General features: G+C 50.4%; 1 protein-coding gene and 1 long non-coding RNA gene across 6 annotated transcripts in view; one reads left to right on the top strand and one right to left on the bottom strand.

Moving 5' to 3' along the window:
- Positions 1-6,371, top strand: part of LOC123625326 — a 23,193-nt gene extending 16,822 nt beyond the window's left edge. For all 3 annotated transcript variants that reach the window (XR_006730457.1, XR_006730459.1, XR_006730458.1), the window contains 2 exons: positions 5,144-5,283; positions 5,712-6,371. This is a non-coding gene — a long non-coding RNA (uncharacterized LOC123625326). The remainder of the gene's footprint in view (positions 1-5,143; positions 5,284-5,711) is intronic.
- Positions 1,688-14,869, bottom strand: part of ZDHHC7 (zinc finger DHHC-type palmitoyltransferase 7) — a 27,080-nt gene continuing 13,898 nt past the window's right edge. For 2 of the 3 annotated variants that reach the window (XM_045533716.1, XM_045533717.1), the window contains exons 3-8: positions 12,776-13,107; positions 8,451-8,575; positions 6,099-6,195; positions 5,183-5,264; positions 4,298-4,428; positions 1,688-3,692 (exon numbers count right to left, since the gene is read on the bottom strand). In XM_045533716.1, coding sequence (XP_045389672.1) covers positions 3,516-3,692; positions 4,298-4,428; positions 5,183-5,264; positions 6,099-6,195; positions 8,451-8,575; positions 12,776-13,090 — 927 coding nt within the window. In that variant the 5' untranslated portion in view covers positions 13,091-13,107 and the 3' untranslated portion in view covers positions 1,688-3,515. The remainder of the gene's footprint in view (positions 3,693-4,297; positions 4,429-5,182; positions 5,265-6,098; positions 6,196-8,450; positions 8,576-12,775; positions 13,108-14,869) is intronic. The other variant, XM_045533718.1, reaches the window with a different exon arrangement.

The following is a 14,869-nucleotide window of genomic DNA, read 5'->3' on the forward strand; positions in this document are numbered from 1 at the left end:
CACACAGGAGAGCAAGGTGGGACGAGCCGGGAGAAAACAGAGGTAACGCGGAGTCACACAGAAACACACAACAAAACCCGTGTGCTGAGACAGGGAACACGCTGCACCAGTAGAGAAGACCAGGATGCTGCTTCCTCAAAACAAGGGACCGATGAAAAGCTCTTGCAAATTACAATGAAACTGTCACAGCTTGGATAAAATACCCAGCAGCAGAGCTAGAAGACAACGGTAGCATGTTTTCCAGCAAACAGACAAGGAAGGAAAACCGGAGGACGGGTCTAGGCGGTCCAACGTGAGACTCGTTAGTCAGAAAAGAAAACGGGGAGAGCGAGATTCCCCCAGACGGGACACAGGACGTTGGCCAGAACTGGACAGAAAGGGCCACTAGGCCCTAGCAGCGGGACGGAGGACCAAGGCACCAAGTCGTACTGTTGGCAACTGAGAAACTGAGGACTAAACAGAAGACACTAAAAGCTGCTTGAGATTTAAAAAAAAAAACAACAAAACTCACATAAAACAGGAGCCGGAAGAGCATGGCTCCTCCCAGTGGCTGCTCTGGGAGCTGCAAGACAGTGGGGCAGTCTTCCGCATGTGGAGTGACAAAGTGACAAGTACTCCAACTGGAATCTACGGTCTAGCAGAGCCAGCAACCACAGGCGAGGCAGGATACGGCATTTCAGACAGACCCAAATCTTGCAAACCTGAACCCTAACGTGCCCTCCTCCAGCACCTACCAGGGAGTGTGCTGTGCCATGAGAAGATTCCAGAAGGTGTGGACTGAACCCCGTGCCCCTGGGGAAGCCAGGCCTGCTGGGAGGGGCCAGGCGCTGGTGCAGGGGCCGCCCACGCAGAGGTTGGCGGGGCGGAGGCTCTACCGGGGCTGTGATGGGCACCCATGAGGCTGTGTCCCCTCTGCCTGGGAAAAGCAGAAAACTGTACATCACAGGACCCTCCTTGGTTTGGCAGCAGAGCAGCTGGTCACGACAATCTAAACTGTGACGAACAAAGGGCGTGACCTGTGCACGCTGGGTGAGAAGCGGCAGTCAATCCCACAGTTAACAGGAACTCCGGGATTCCAGACCCATCGTGTCTAGAACCTTCTTCCGAAACTTCCTGGACCTCTCAGGGAGCTGCCTGGCCACTGAGCCACCCGCTCCCTCCCAGCTCGGAGACACTCGGCTTCCGGCTCCGGAAGGGCCCAGGTGCGCATCACCACGGCCTACCTGCCCGTGGTCTCGGGTTGTCTTGGCGTAAATCAGCAGTCAGGTAGGGAACAGCACGGCTTTGCAGGCAGTGTGGGAGTTCACCCTGCCACCGGGAAGACCAGATTTTACGGGCATGCGGCTTTTTATGTGCCGTTTCCCGGCTGTCCTTCGACCTATTTTTCTCTACTCTCGTAGCCAGACCAAATTCACACAGAACAGAAGACAGGATTTAGTCACTGCCTATTTGGGTGATATTTTCATTATAAATTTAAAGGCGTTGAAGCAATGATGGGGTGTGGGGAGGGAAACACACGTGAGCAGCCCGAGGCCCGGGTCACTCCTCATGGGCGTGGAGGCACCTGGAGGTTCTGGGAGCTGCAGAGGAGAGACTGCAACAGCCTGGGCTGGGCCCCAAACCACAGGAAGAACCCCCACCCAAAACACACAGACATCCGCGCGAAGAACGGGGGCGTAGGAGACTGTTTGAGAACTGTCAACTGGTTACTTTATTTCATATAAAAGTTACATTGAAAGAAGAGGTTGAAAAGTCAAGTATACTTGATTTCACACACTTGCCAAGTCTCACAGGATTCAACCACTTCAATAATTTTTATTGATAAACAGGATATACATATTAAAAGCCTCACATTGAAGCCCAATACACACGTCCAACCCAGACAACAGATGTGCAAATGAATATGCAAAACAATCTCTGGAAACTCCTGGATCACCCGCAACGTGTTTTGTTCCTCTGGCTGTGACACAGTTCGTCCCCTGCAGTGACTCCATCCCTGTTAGAGCATCCTGCAGGTTTGTTCCCTTGGCCAGACGCAGGTCCCTTTGCGGCTGTGCATGGGCGGTGGCAGAGCCCTGACGGAGGCAGGGCCCAGAGTGCCCGACACGGAACAGGGCAGCTGGCAGGTGAACACAAGGCAAGAAGCTCCCAGGGGGGAAACACCCACTTTCTTCAAGGAAGACCCTCAGATTTTGTCACAGATTGTTTCTTGATGCGACTGGCAAAAAATGTACAAACCAGGCAAGTTTAAGGCAAGTCCCCAAGGCGGGGAGCTGTTTGCTTTCTGGCATAATTTTAAGCTCCGCACCAAGGATCCTGTTTCCCCACTTGGGCTGTGGGTGGAGACACAAACGCTGACTCAGGATCCCGCAGGCCGCCGCCATCCTGACTGCTTGGCGTCAGCGTTGCCTGCGACCAGGCGTGTACAGTCACCCCTGCTGGGGGCTGGCTGCCTTGTGGTCCCCTCGCCTTCCCAGCCAACGCCCACCTCTCCTGCACCGCCAGGCTGGCGTGCCCGCCCGCCCCACACCCGCCAGCAGCACCAAGCTGCACCGTGTATTAGGCCACCGTGAGACTCTGCTCTTCTCTTACCGAGGTGCCATTTACACACTGCTAATTTGGCTGGAACAACAACCAAAAAAATCAGTTCCAAGGCCCTAATGCACCCAAGATTTTAAAAATAAAATTAAAACAGGAGGGCAACAAAGGCGCGCACAGGAATGATTGCTCTTTGGATCGAGATACTCCCAATATGCGATACATTCATAGTAACCCCGCGGGGAGGCCCCGCGGCAGCTCTCCCTCTTCCCTGAAACTCGGCTTCTAAAAAATAGCTTGTTTGCTGTACACAGCCGATACGTGTCACATCGTCTAAACAACACTGCCAGTTAGACACACATGCACACGGCCCACACACGCACAGACACGCACACAGACAGACTCGCTGAAAGGGTCAGAGGATGCCTCTTCCGGGCAGGCGGAGTGTGCCGGAAGCCACCTCACTGTTCAGTGCACAGATCTTTTGCAACTTCAGTGCAAAGTGTCAGAGCTAATCGAGACCAAAATGTCTTTCTGTGCAGACGCCCCTGCTGGGACCGCGGGAGGACACTAACGGATCAGGGTCGACAGGAACTCCCTGGAGGGACCGGTCGGAGAGTTCTTGTTCACTGGATTGACTTTTTTTTTTCTTCATGATTGAAAAAAGCAGCTTATAACACAGGATTTTAATAACCCATGTAATATCCCAAACAGCTTCTTCGAAAATGCAAAGTATTCTTAACAAAAATCCGAACTGTGCAGCAAGGTAATGACATTTGGCCTCGTCACGTGGCCACACACCTTTCGTGAGCGGTACGGGTGAACACTGAGCACAGCAGAACCTGTGACTGTACGTATGTGGAACTCTGCTTGCTGCCAGGTTCCACTCGCCTGCTGGTCACAGATGAGCTGCTGACGCCCTTTCAGACCCCAAGTAAGTAACTCAAAGTCCATCAGAAGTGCAGCCTGATGGGGGCTCACACAGAGAACTCCGGGCCTCCTTTTCTGGGTCTCACTGGCAGGCGCCTAAATCGGAAGCCAACGAAGGGGTTCATCCAGAGGAGCGAAGGGGGCCCCCCAAAGACAGACTTCATCCCTTCCCACCGAAGCCTCCGCTCCCACGTGGGCTTCTCACTCTTCAGTCTCTCAATCTCCTGGAAGCAGAAAAAACATCAAGTAGTGGCAGCTCTGGGAACCTCAACAGACACAGGTTCCACCAAGTGCTTAAAACAGGGGACACCACCGAACTTCAGAAGCCCACTGTGTTCAAGTACAGTGTGGGCTCCCGGCGACGGTAGAGTGGGCTCTCCTTCCCGGCTCCACCCGGATCCTCTGTGCACATGGTGCGGCTGCAGAGACGGCCAGGCTGTGGCCCCGATCTGGGCAGCCGACCAGACAGCCAGGACAGGCCTCCGAGCCAGGGCACCAGCATTTTTATTCACTTATTACTGGATACAAATACTTGCTGAGTGCCTGCTTTGGCGCTGCAGGGCAAGGGCACAAAGGCATTCGATTCCCTGAGCTGCTGCAGGGGCCAGGAGTTTGCCTGGCTCTGTTGACTCTCCAATCAAACTGACACTTGCAATGTGCACTGTGTACATGCAAGGAATGCAAATACAGGGAACCTGTCACCGCTTACCAGGTCTGTCCGGTTAATCTCCCCAGTTCACACACATGCACCTGTTACTGACATTAGGACTTCCCATCTACTCAAGCTTTGGCCGAATACTAGGCAAGCACACCCGAGCCCACGGCGTACCGTCTCGTCATTGCATATGGAGTGGATCTGGGTGCCAAACATGACTGCGGTGAAAGTGAAAAACAGAAGACCCTCAAGGCACAGGAAGATCAACAGGATTACAGTTATTGGAGGTGAAAAGTCACTGCATTCTGAGAACAAGAAAAAGCTGGTTAGAACTGGACGGCAGAGCACAATGATAGCCCAAACTGCAGGATGGATGGCAGGGGGCTTAGCTCAGAGAAGAATCCTGCAGTGCCAGCCTCAGCCGGCTTCTGTGGAGGAATGAATGTGTCCACTCTGGATAACAGGACTGTTCATTGTTCTCCAAAAAGCAGAGGAGGGTGGCCCTTCCAACAAAAATTCACACCACTGCTTCCCAGCCGGCAGTTTCCAGAGGTTTCTATTGATGCTGTATTTGTGTATTAAGTTGCTTATTACAATGCAACTCAGGCCAGACAAGAAGAGTCAAGTGTATCTACACTTGTGAGCAGTCCTCACAGGAGGCCACTCCCCATCTGGCCCCTGGGGTGGCACAAACCTATCGGCACCTCACTGCTTATCTGTGGCTAGCCAATTAATAACGCCTGTTTTTACACTTGTTTGAATAATGTCAGGGATTGCTTTGAACAGTGGTGAGCTAGCTAACCAGAAAACAAACACAAGGTTTGGTGGAAACAATACTAATTTCCCTCCAGCCTCAAAAATCTGTAAAATAGAAACTAAACTAGCAAAATGGTGGTGTTAGAATTTCACCATATTCTTTTCTTTAAAAAATCTGATTTATTCCTGAATTAACTGCAAAGATTTCCTTAAAAATTAGAAAACAGATTCTTCCTTTAATCTTCTCCCGTTTTAACCCAACAGCACGCGCTTCCGGGAATGACAGACAAAACCACAGCTCACCAGTCCACTGCCCTCGGACGCAGGAAATGAACTGAAATCCACAGAGAATCAGAGCGTGGACTGAAGACAGAGCTATGTACATCTAGAATCAGAGGAAATTGGTTAGTAACTTTTAAACAATTAAATCTGGCCGGGCGAGGTGGCTCATGCCTGTAATCCTAGCACTCTGGGAGGCCAAGGTGGGCGGATCGTTTGAGCTCAGGAGTTCGAGACCAGCCTGAGCAAGAGTGAGACCCTGTCTCTATAAAAATAGAAAGAAATTATATGGACAGCTACAAATATATATAGAAAAATTAGCTGGACATGGTGGCGCATGCCTGCAGTCCCAGCTACTCGGGAGGCTGAGGCAGGAGGATCACTTGAGCCCAGGAGTTTGAGGTTGCTGTGAGCTAGGCTGACGCCACAGCACTCTAGCCGGGGCCACAGAGTGAGACTCTGTCTCAAAAAAAACAAAACCAAACAAAAAAAAACAATTTTTCTAGGAGCAAAGGCTGATGAAATATGTTTACACTTCCATTTTATTTTTCAGGAAAAAAATGATGGAAGGAATAAGTTGCAGTAGTCGATATTTGCCTACCCGAGACCATATCGGACCAAGTTAAATAACTTTATAGAAGTATATACAATAGAGATATAAGCTCTAACATACTTTAGGAAGATCCTTTTAACAATGGCGACTGAAGGCATCTGACAGAGAAATAAACCACAGTGAACACCTAAAGTAACACCAGCAACACGTGTTAATCTATTGGGACTCCTTCCTACCGGTGACACCACAGTACTGTAATTTGAATCCTGGAGAAACAGGTGGAAAGAAACTGGTCTGGTGTTAGAAATTCTTTATCTAGAACCTTACCTGGAGCAGGGAAATTTATTCTAAGTCAATATAAGTCACTACAAAAATATTTCTACTTACAGTGAAGAGCACAAAAAATCTCTGATTCTTTTCTCCTACACAGTTGTTCACCCACGGGCAGTGGTGATCCATCTTCCGAATACATCTCTTGCAAATACTGAAAAGGAGAGTTTGATTTTCAGTGTTCCGTGGTGAGGAAACCAGAGTAACAACCAAACACAACCAAGGTGGAGGAAAATCAGAATGAATATTCTGTAATAATACACCATGTTGGCCGGGCGCGGTGGCTCACGCCTGTAATCCTAGCACTCCGGGAGGCCGAGGCGGGTGGATCGCTCGAGGTCAGGAGTTCGAGAGCAGCCTGAGCAAGAGCGAGACCCTGTCTCTACTAAAAAATAGAAAGAAATTACATGGACAACTAAAAATATATACAGAAAAATTAGCCGGGCATGGTGACGCATGCCTGTAGTCCCAGCTACTCGGGAGGCTGAGGCAGGAGGATCGCTTAAGCCCAAGAGTTTGAGGTTGCTGTGAGCTAGGCTGACGCCACGGCACTCACTCTAGCCTGGGCAACAGAGCGAGACTCTGTCTCAAAAATAATAATAATAATAATACAGCATGTTAAAAAACATCTATAATACATATTCACTATATCCTTTAATGTTTATCATTTTAATTAATTGAAATATCTTATTTCCTAAGTAAAATGGACTAATAGGTTCAGGGCAAAAGTTACAAGTTTCAGATTCTCCCAGTAGAACCGGAGCACGCACACCTATCACTAATGTTCCCCATTTGGCAAGCTTACAAATTCTATGTCTATTTCAATAAAAAAAAGTTTGAACTTTCCCCTTCAAAGAAAGAGAAATTCTTGGTATCTTCAAATTATTCATCTCAAATCATCCAACTATCTATATATACACCCATGCATAAAATCATGTTTTTATAATATTTTTGCCAAAAACATACCATATAGCCAACTTTTTTTTTTTTTTTGACAGTCTCACTCTGTTGCCTTGGGTAGAGTGCTGTGGTGTCATTGTAGCTCACTGCAACCTCAAACTGCTGTGCTCACGTGATCCTCTTGTCTCAGCCTTCCGCATAGCTGGGACTACAGGTGTGTACCACCACGACTCCTGAGCTCAAGTGATCCTCCTACCTTGGCCTCCCAGAGTGCTGGGATTACAGGCACGAGACACTGAGCTCAGCAGATCCAATTTTAAATAACTAATTTGCAGTCAATTATTCTTTTAGAAATAGCTTGCACCATTCAATTACATCAAGCGAAACATCTATGGCTGCAGATTTCTTAACTCCAGGTAGATTTCTACAACAGCATCACCTTTTGTTCCCTGACGCAGGTTCTCTGCCTGACTTCTGCTGCACCCAACTTCCAAAACATTCCCATTTCATCTTTTTAAACAGATCTACTGAACTATAATTTAAATACCATAAAAGTTCACCCATTGTAAATGTACTGCTCAATGCTTTTTATTATATTTGCAGAGTTGAGAGACCATCACCGTCTAACTTTAGAACACTCCGTTGTCCACAAAGAAACCTTATGCCCACAGGCAGTCACTCCCCATTCCCACCCCGGCCCAAGATAACCCCCAATCTGCTATCCTCTACCATTTCCTGCTTATTTTTCCTTTCCGGCCAGACTGTGTGGATGTGAACCTTCTCACACTTTTCACCATAGTCATAAAGTGCTCAGAACCCCCTTCCTAGCTGCTTCCTCTCGTTGGCGTCCGTCTCCAGCTCATCCTCATCCTGGCAAATCCTCGTCCTGGCAAATCATGACCTACTAGGAAAAAGGCACTGTCTAGGCACAGCCACACCCCATCAGTTTGACAGTACAGAGATGTGTGACAACCATGTCAAGGAGTGGAGAAATACACCCAGACTGTCAAACTTTAACACCTACAAGCAACGTCCAGCCACACACTGGGAGGCCAAGGTGGAAGGATCACTTGAGCTCAGGAGTTCAAGACCAGAGTGCTGGGAGCCAACACCACCCCTGCTAAGGACAAAAGCTAACACACAACAGCCCTTCTATCTATCGGGCTGGAAGAAACCAGGAGCAGGAGTGAGGGGACGACTCTAAGCCATCCCACTGGACTCCACGCGGGATGTGCCCAGGAGAAGCTGAGCACACATACACAGCCTGTGGCAGCCATGCCACCGACACAGAAGTAGGGACCGTCACTTCCTCTGGCTATCGCCCTTGAGTCTCCATGGGTAGGAAGGATCCCGAATTCTGTCCTGTTTATCAACTCTGGGCAAGACTCCAGGGCACTGAGCTGGCACTGGCCCTTGGCCTCGGCTTTCCACCCGGGCAGGAGAACGCCACCCTCGGGCCATACGGTACTGCCCGGACACAGCCTCCTGCTCAGGGTGGGGCTGCGGTACCTGCAGTGGTGGGCACGCTCCGGCTTGATGCAGCAGCACTTGGGACACTTGTAGATCACCTCCCCCGGCTTCAGCTGCAAGCTCTCCATGTATTCCTTCGTGGCATTTCCTTTGGGCACAGCCCCCTATGGTACAATAAGAATGGATTTTAGGTGGAGACAAGGAAAAGTTAAGAATTCATCTTAGATTTCATAGGTCATCAAATAATTTATAATGCTGTGGCTACCACTTAAAGCATATGAAAAACAGCTATTAATTGGGCAGGACCAGAAGTTTTATTTTCCACAAAAAAGGATATACGTATTAAATAAACAAAAAATAAATACCTTATCCTTTTCACCAATTGCTGGATCACCCGAGTGTTTCCCAGCGTACTGCGGGACGCACCAGAGGCAAGGCGTGTCCCCACACAAGGGCACCGTGCCCTGCAGGCCAGGGCGTTTCTGGCCACACCATTTCCTTCTCACCCTTCTAAAGGGGAGGGTTTAACTGATAAGACCCACCAGGGGCAGGAGGGGAACAATGAATAAAGCAATCTCAAAAGGACTTTATCTCGTGTTTCTGAAGTTTTGCAATACATTTGTCTCTCTGCCAACCTTCTCAAAAGTGTTCACGAACCCTGGCACCTGCGGCCCAGACCTCCTGACTGGATTTGTGTCTGGCACGAGGCAGCCCTTGGGAGCAGTGTCCAAAGGTGTGACCGTGCATTTGTCCACGCCCTAAGTGCCGGAGGAGCCGGACAAGGATGGTTGACAGGGAAGCAGTGGAGAGACGCATCAGGGGGCCATGAGCTGGCGGCACAGGGCAGAGCATGAAGCCCAAGAGTCACCCATGCAGTGCTGTTGACCTGAGACCAGACACGGGGCAGCGAGGCCCGTGCTGGCCGCAACAGGGAAGGCTTTGCTCTTTCGGCAGCGGAGATACATAATGGAACCGTGCTTGTGGGAGATTATTCTGGAAGCTGTGGCAGGCTACAGTAAGGCAGGCAGACCTGCCTTGGGGGTGCTGATGCCTCAAAGAAGGGAGCAAGTTCTTCTAGCCTGCTCCTCAGCCCAGGGCCTGCACTTCATGCAGAAATGCTCCAGTCTGGACGGAGACCTGCAGAGACATCTGGAGTCCAGGGGTGCACTGATTCCGCAGGCATCAGAAGATGCAAGGGTGGGGGGGCCAGAGGAAGTCCTGGGAGATCATGGAGGTGGAGGCAGAAGCCCCGCTGGAGCTCCTTAAAGCCACAGGCCTGAACCTCTGTGACATCCACGTTTTAAGACGTGCAGCGGGCGAGTATGCCGCAGAGACACAGCCTGCTGGGCTCAGGGCCCATGAGGCAGAGCTGGCCTCGGCAGCAGCAGGCAGGGGGCCCCTGAGACGAGGGGAAAGCGGGGCTGGGAGGGGGCTGCAAGGCAGACCGAGTGTCCCCTCCCAGCCCCCACTCCAGCTGATTTCCTCCAAACAACAAGGTCCCAGTGTTTCCCAACACTAGAAACTGCCTCCTTAAAGAAGTTCAAAATGGTAAGGGTTTAAATTTTGTCTTCGAAAATTTAAATCAGAACAAGGAGAGCATTTTACTTAACTTACATACCGCAATCTGGAGTCTTGAACCAACTTTCCTCCATGAAGCCAGGAGTCTTAATGCTGATTATGATTTTATAAAATCCTATAATGTTGCACATACACCCCAGGTGTTGAGTGTTACAAATTTTCTCAATAAGAGGAAATGGCCAGATTTTAAAACTCCGAATACCTCAGTTTTTGAGATATGCATGTACTTTTCCACAGTAACAGCAAATGGGACGTGACATGGCACAACACATCTCTGGAAGGCAGACGGCCCAGATGCAAGAGAAACGAGCCAGCCACCCACGTGAAAACTCGCACACGGATGTTCAGGGCAGCACTATTCACAACAGCCAAGGCGTGGAAACGGCGCAGTTGCCCAGCTGGTGATGGCCATGAACAAAACATGGTCTGTCCACGCCACGGATGTTACTCAGCCACAGAAAGGAGCAAGTGCTGCTACGTGTACAGTGTGAACCTGAAAAGCCCGGCGCTCAAAGCAGCCAGACATGAAAGGCCACGTGTTACACGATTCCATTCCCGTTCTGTGTCCAGAACAGGCCGATCCCTAGAGAAGAGAAGTAGACGAGGGCATTGGGCACTGGGGAGTGACGGCTAAGGGTGTGAGGTTTGCTTCTGAGGTGATAAAAATGTCCTGAAACTGACTGTGGTGACGGTTGCACAACTCTGTGAGTGTAGTAGAAACCACTGAACTACACGCTTTACAAGGATGGATTCTGTGGCATGTGAATTAAACCTCAGTAAAAACAACCCTGACGTCTAAGATGTCAAGCTTCCCTCTGCCCTGGTGCCCCTCCCTCAAGGCGCCTCATTCGAGGTCCTCTAGGGGGTTGGACAAGCAGCAGGAACACGCCCACACCAGGGCCAGCGGCAGCGCCCTGCACACCTTCCACCCCACCTCCGGGCCTCCCCAGCTCTCGGGGCCTCCTGGAAGTTCGGAGGCCTTTCCCCCCCGCCAGGAGGAAAGCGGGTGGGGACGGCAGCCGGTCTGCTGAGAGGCTGGAGAGCCCAAATGCAGAGGGGGAAGGGACAGGTGCACTTATGAGCTGAAACAAACAAACTCTGCCAAGAGAAGCCTCCTCCTGAGTCTACACCCTGCACTCACGAGCAAGCAGCTCTGCACAGACATGGTCTCGCCACAACTGCCCGTGGAGGGTGGATCCGGCCCAGCTTTCACTGTCCAGCAGATGGTCAACAGTAACCGGGCTTTTCCAATAGTGAGATATTCTAGTAGAAATCACTGATCCGGACCCTGTCCCTGTCCCTGTCACTGTCCCTGCCACTCTGCATAATCTAAGCACCCGACTGCGAGGGGTTTCTGCTGCAGACAAGGAAGAGGAGGGGAGGGAGACACCTGGGGGATCAGGAGCAGGGCTTGGCAGGAGAGGGATCCTTTTGCTGAGTAAAAGGAAATGAAGAGATGACCCTTAAAAAATCTCCGAAGGCACAAACCCACTGGGGAAGAGACTCGGTTGTGGTCAGAGACTCCACGATCAGATCAGACTACAGAACCAACGGCAGACTTTGCTTCTAAGTCTGCCCCAAGGGACCGCTCTGCAACTGCCCACCGGGTTGGGTCTATAATACTGTCCTATTCCCAGGGACAGACTACCCAAGACCCCTACTAGTCAAATAGGAGACAAGGTAAATCACGTACGTCAAAACCCCATGTAACCCATTCAGATATCACATAAGCTAGATAAATCCATGGATAAACCACATTACATGAAGCTGATCAGTATCAGTTCGTTCTCAAAAAAGAATCCTAATCTTACATATGAAGCTACGGTTGGTGTTTAAATGCACACATCAGGAGTCCCTGCACCAGCAGTTTAAAACCATTGTTCTAAAGCAGTGACAAGAACGTTTTTCCAGTAAAACCCCATATGGACCACTAACACTTGGCTGGGCACACCTGCGGCCCCTGGGCATCTCCTCCAAGCTGGGGGGGGGGGGGGCGCGGGGAGGAGCCTGGAACGGCCTGGAGGTGACTGACAGTCGAGCTCCAAGGATCCGTGCAATCGGCCCCAGCGCCCTTCCCGAACCAGGAGACGTCTCAACACTCAGACACAGCCCTAACCCCGCTGTGGAAGCTGAACCAGGCGGCCCTCGATACGGCGGGAACTAAGAGTATCGCACTGCGGCAGGTCTGACCTACCGTTCTGGTTTCCACACGCCTGTCACTTCCCTCCCTCTGCACTGTACCTACAGTCTAGGTTGCCCAGCTTCCACCAAAGTAACACCGGACGACAGCAGCAATTACGGAATCCCCCCTCTGCCTCGCAGGCGGGTTGAGCCTTTACCTATTACCACCCAAGTGAGTGCAATGTTTGCTTCACACTTTAGCAGAGATATAACAATGAGAGAACTAGACAGTGAAAAAAAACATCTAACCTTAAGCCCAAAGAAGTTAAATTATGGTCAAAAGGCAACTGAAAAGATGTAGTAAAGTGGTGAAATCTAGAACCCAGGCCTCTCGGACTTCAGTCCATCCTTTAGAGATATAAAATATTTGACCCAGAAGGGATTTTAGAAATTCTCTAGCATAATCTCCTCACTTGAAGGAACAGCCCAATGGGATAATATTTTCCATCAGTATACATGAGATCACTGCTATTTAAGCAATGTTTATTCTCTGGCTAAGACGTGAAAAATGCTACCAGCCTGAATCCAGGAACCAATAGAAACCGGAGGTTACATGGACAAGAGACCCGTGGCCACGGTGTGTGGCGTGACGCATGAGCACTCACGGGGTCGGTGAGCATGGTTCTCAGGTGGGACGACAGGGCGAGCACGGCCAGGCAGTTGAAGATGACCCCGTTGACCACGGAGTACCAGAAGTCTTTGGAAGGCAGCAGCATGACAAACGTCACCACAAAGTCTGCATAGACGACCAGAAGCCACGTCATGACGGCGCAGATCATGCCACAGCCGTCACGGATGAACCAGACCCTGTCTGCCAGGTCAGCCTCGGAGGAAGAGGACGATGAAGAGTCATAATTGTCGTTTTCAGTCAGGAGAGGATGATGCTCAACGTCCCGGAGCCTGTGTCCTGATGGCTGCATGATTTCCCCGACACACCCTAGAGAGGGGTTGACACAGCTGGTGAGGCTCAGGGGGACACACACACCCTAGAGAGGGGTTGACACAGCTGGTGAGGCTCAGGGGGACACACACACCCTAGAGAGGGGTTGACACGGAGCTGGTGAGGCTCAGGGGGACACACACACTCACACACACGCTCACGAGACACCTCAAATGTGATGGTTACAGTTTGCCCTTGGCCATTTTACAATGTTAGTCTAAATATACACAGCAGAAAAGAACATGAAAACTGGTTAAGGTTTGAATTTGTAAACCCTTCACCCAATGACTGTTTCGCTGTCTGCTACCCAGTAGGTCCCACACACAGGCTATGCCTACGTAGCCACCCGTGGCCAGCCACAGCCACATGCAAACCAGGATGGCGAGAGGCACAGCTGGACGCAAAGTCCCAGCATCCAGGCTCCTGCGGGGTACAGGGACCCTGCTGTGCCACTGCTGTACCCTTTCCACCCGGGCCCCGTGTTCGCTCCGGCCAGCAGCTCACCTCAGTGCTCCCGCGTAGACGCTGGGCACAGATGTACCGAGCGGCACAAGGAAGGAACCGTGAGAGGATGGGTGATCTCCACTCATCTCTACACCGGCGCACACACACTGGGCTCAGCTCCAACCCGCATTTCTCCGTGATCACATCTTTGCAGCAGTCTCCCACCTTTATGTTTCCTGACTCTATACTCTTTCTAGAACGCCCCTTCACCTCAGTTTTAATCTTTTTAAAGTCTCCTTCATTAATCCATTCCTTTTTAAGCTATTCTTTTGACACCTTTCCCCTATTTCCTATACCATCTGACTTCCAAGAACATACGGGATCCAAAGAAACTAAAGAAAACATTGCGTTTTCCCTAGTAACTGTTTTGACGGCTTCTTTAAATTCACCACCGTCTCTTCTCGCCGACTGACAGAGGAGTTGTGATGCTCATGACACAGAGAGCGAGGGAGGAGTCACGGCTGACTGTGACTGAGCTTTCTCACGGGGGAGAGAACACGGACATGCGTTTCAGCAACTGCCCAGAAGCTCTGCTCGTCTTAGACAGACACGGTAAGGAGAACGTGGCTTTTCGAGTATGAAAAAGGAGGAGGATGAGAACACTCTCAACTGACCGACTGCAGTTTTTCAAAGTTGGGCGTGACATTTTTCTTCCTTAAATGCAACTGGAACGTGGCAATTGTGAAAACATTTAATAAATGAACTTGCTGATCAGAGTTCATACCCTAGATACTTTGCAGAATTCCCTCTCCATATAAAAATACTGATGGGTACGGGAGAAAAATGAAATTGTTTTCCAAAGTCAGTAAAATAGCCCTACTCTTGAATCAGACAAAATTGGCTTTAAAAAATGTTTAAGTGAAATAGAAGAAATTAAAGAGCCAAGGAATTTGGACAGGCCCTACCCCACCGTTCTTTCAGGTAGCATTTACTGATCTCCTCCAGATCCGCGTGCTCAGCTCCGGCAAACACCTGTGCAGAATCTACCATCTCTGCACAAACCCCACTGAGAAGGGAGTTTTCCTTCCTCCGAGAAGCACTTGGAAAAGGGGTCTCTAAACACCAGATGTGACTATCTACAGACTGAGGCTGAAACTGCTTCTGCCTGTAACACTTGGGAAGCCTGGTTCTGTCAGGGGGCCGAGAAAGTATCTGGAGGTTGCTCTGCCTCCCCCAAATGCCCAGGCACACTCATCAGCACTCCGTCTAGTCACTCACCACTTTCCACCTTGGAGAACTTTCCCACGTCTGCCTG

This window comes from Lemur catta, chromosome 20, assembly GCF_020740605.2.
Source record: "Lemur catta isolate mLemCat1 chromosome 20, mLemCat1.pri, whole genome shotgun sequence".
Taxonomy (NCBI): domain Eukaryota; kingdom Metazoa; phylum Chordata; class Mammalia; order Primates; family Lemuridae; genus Lemur; species Lemur catta.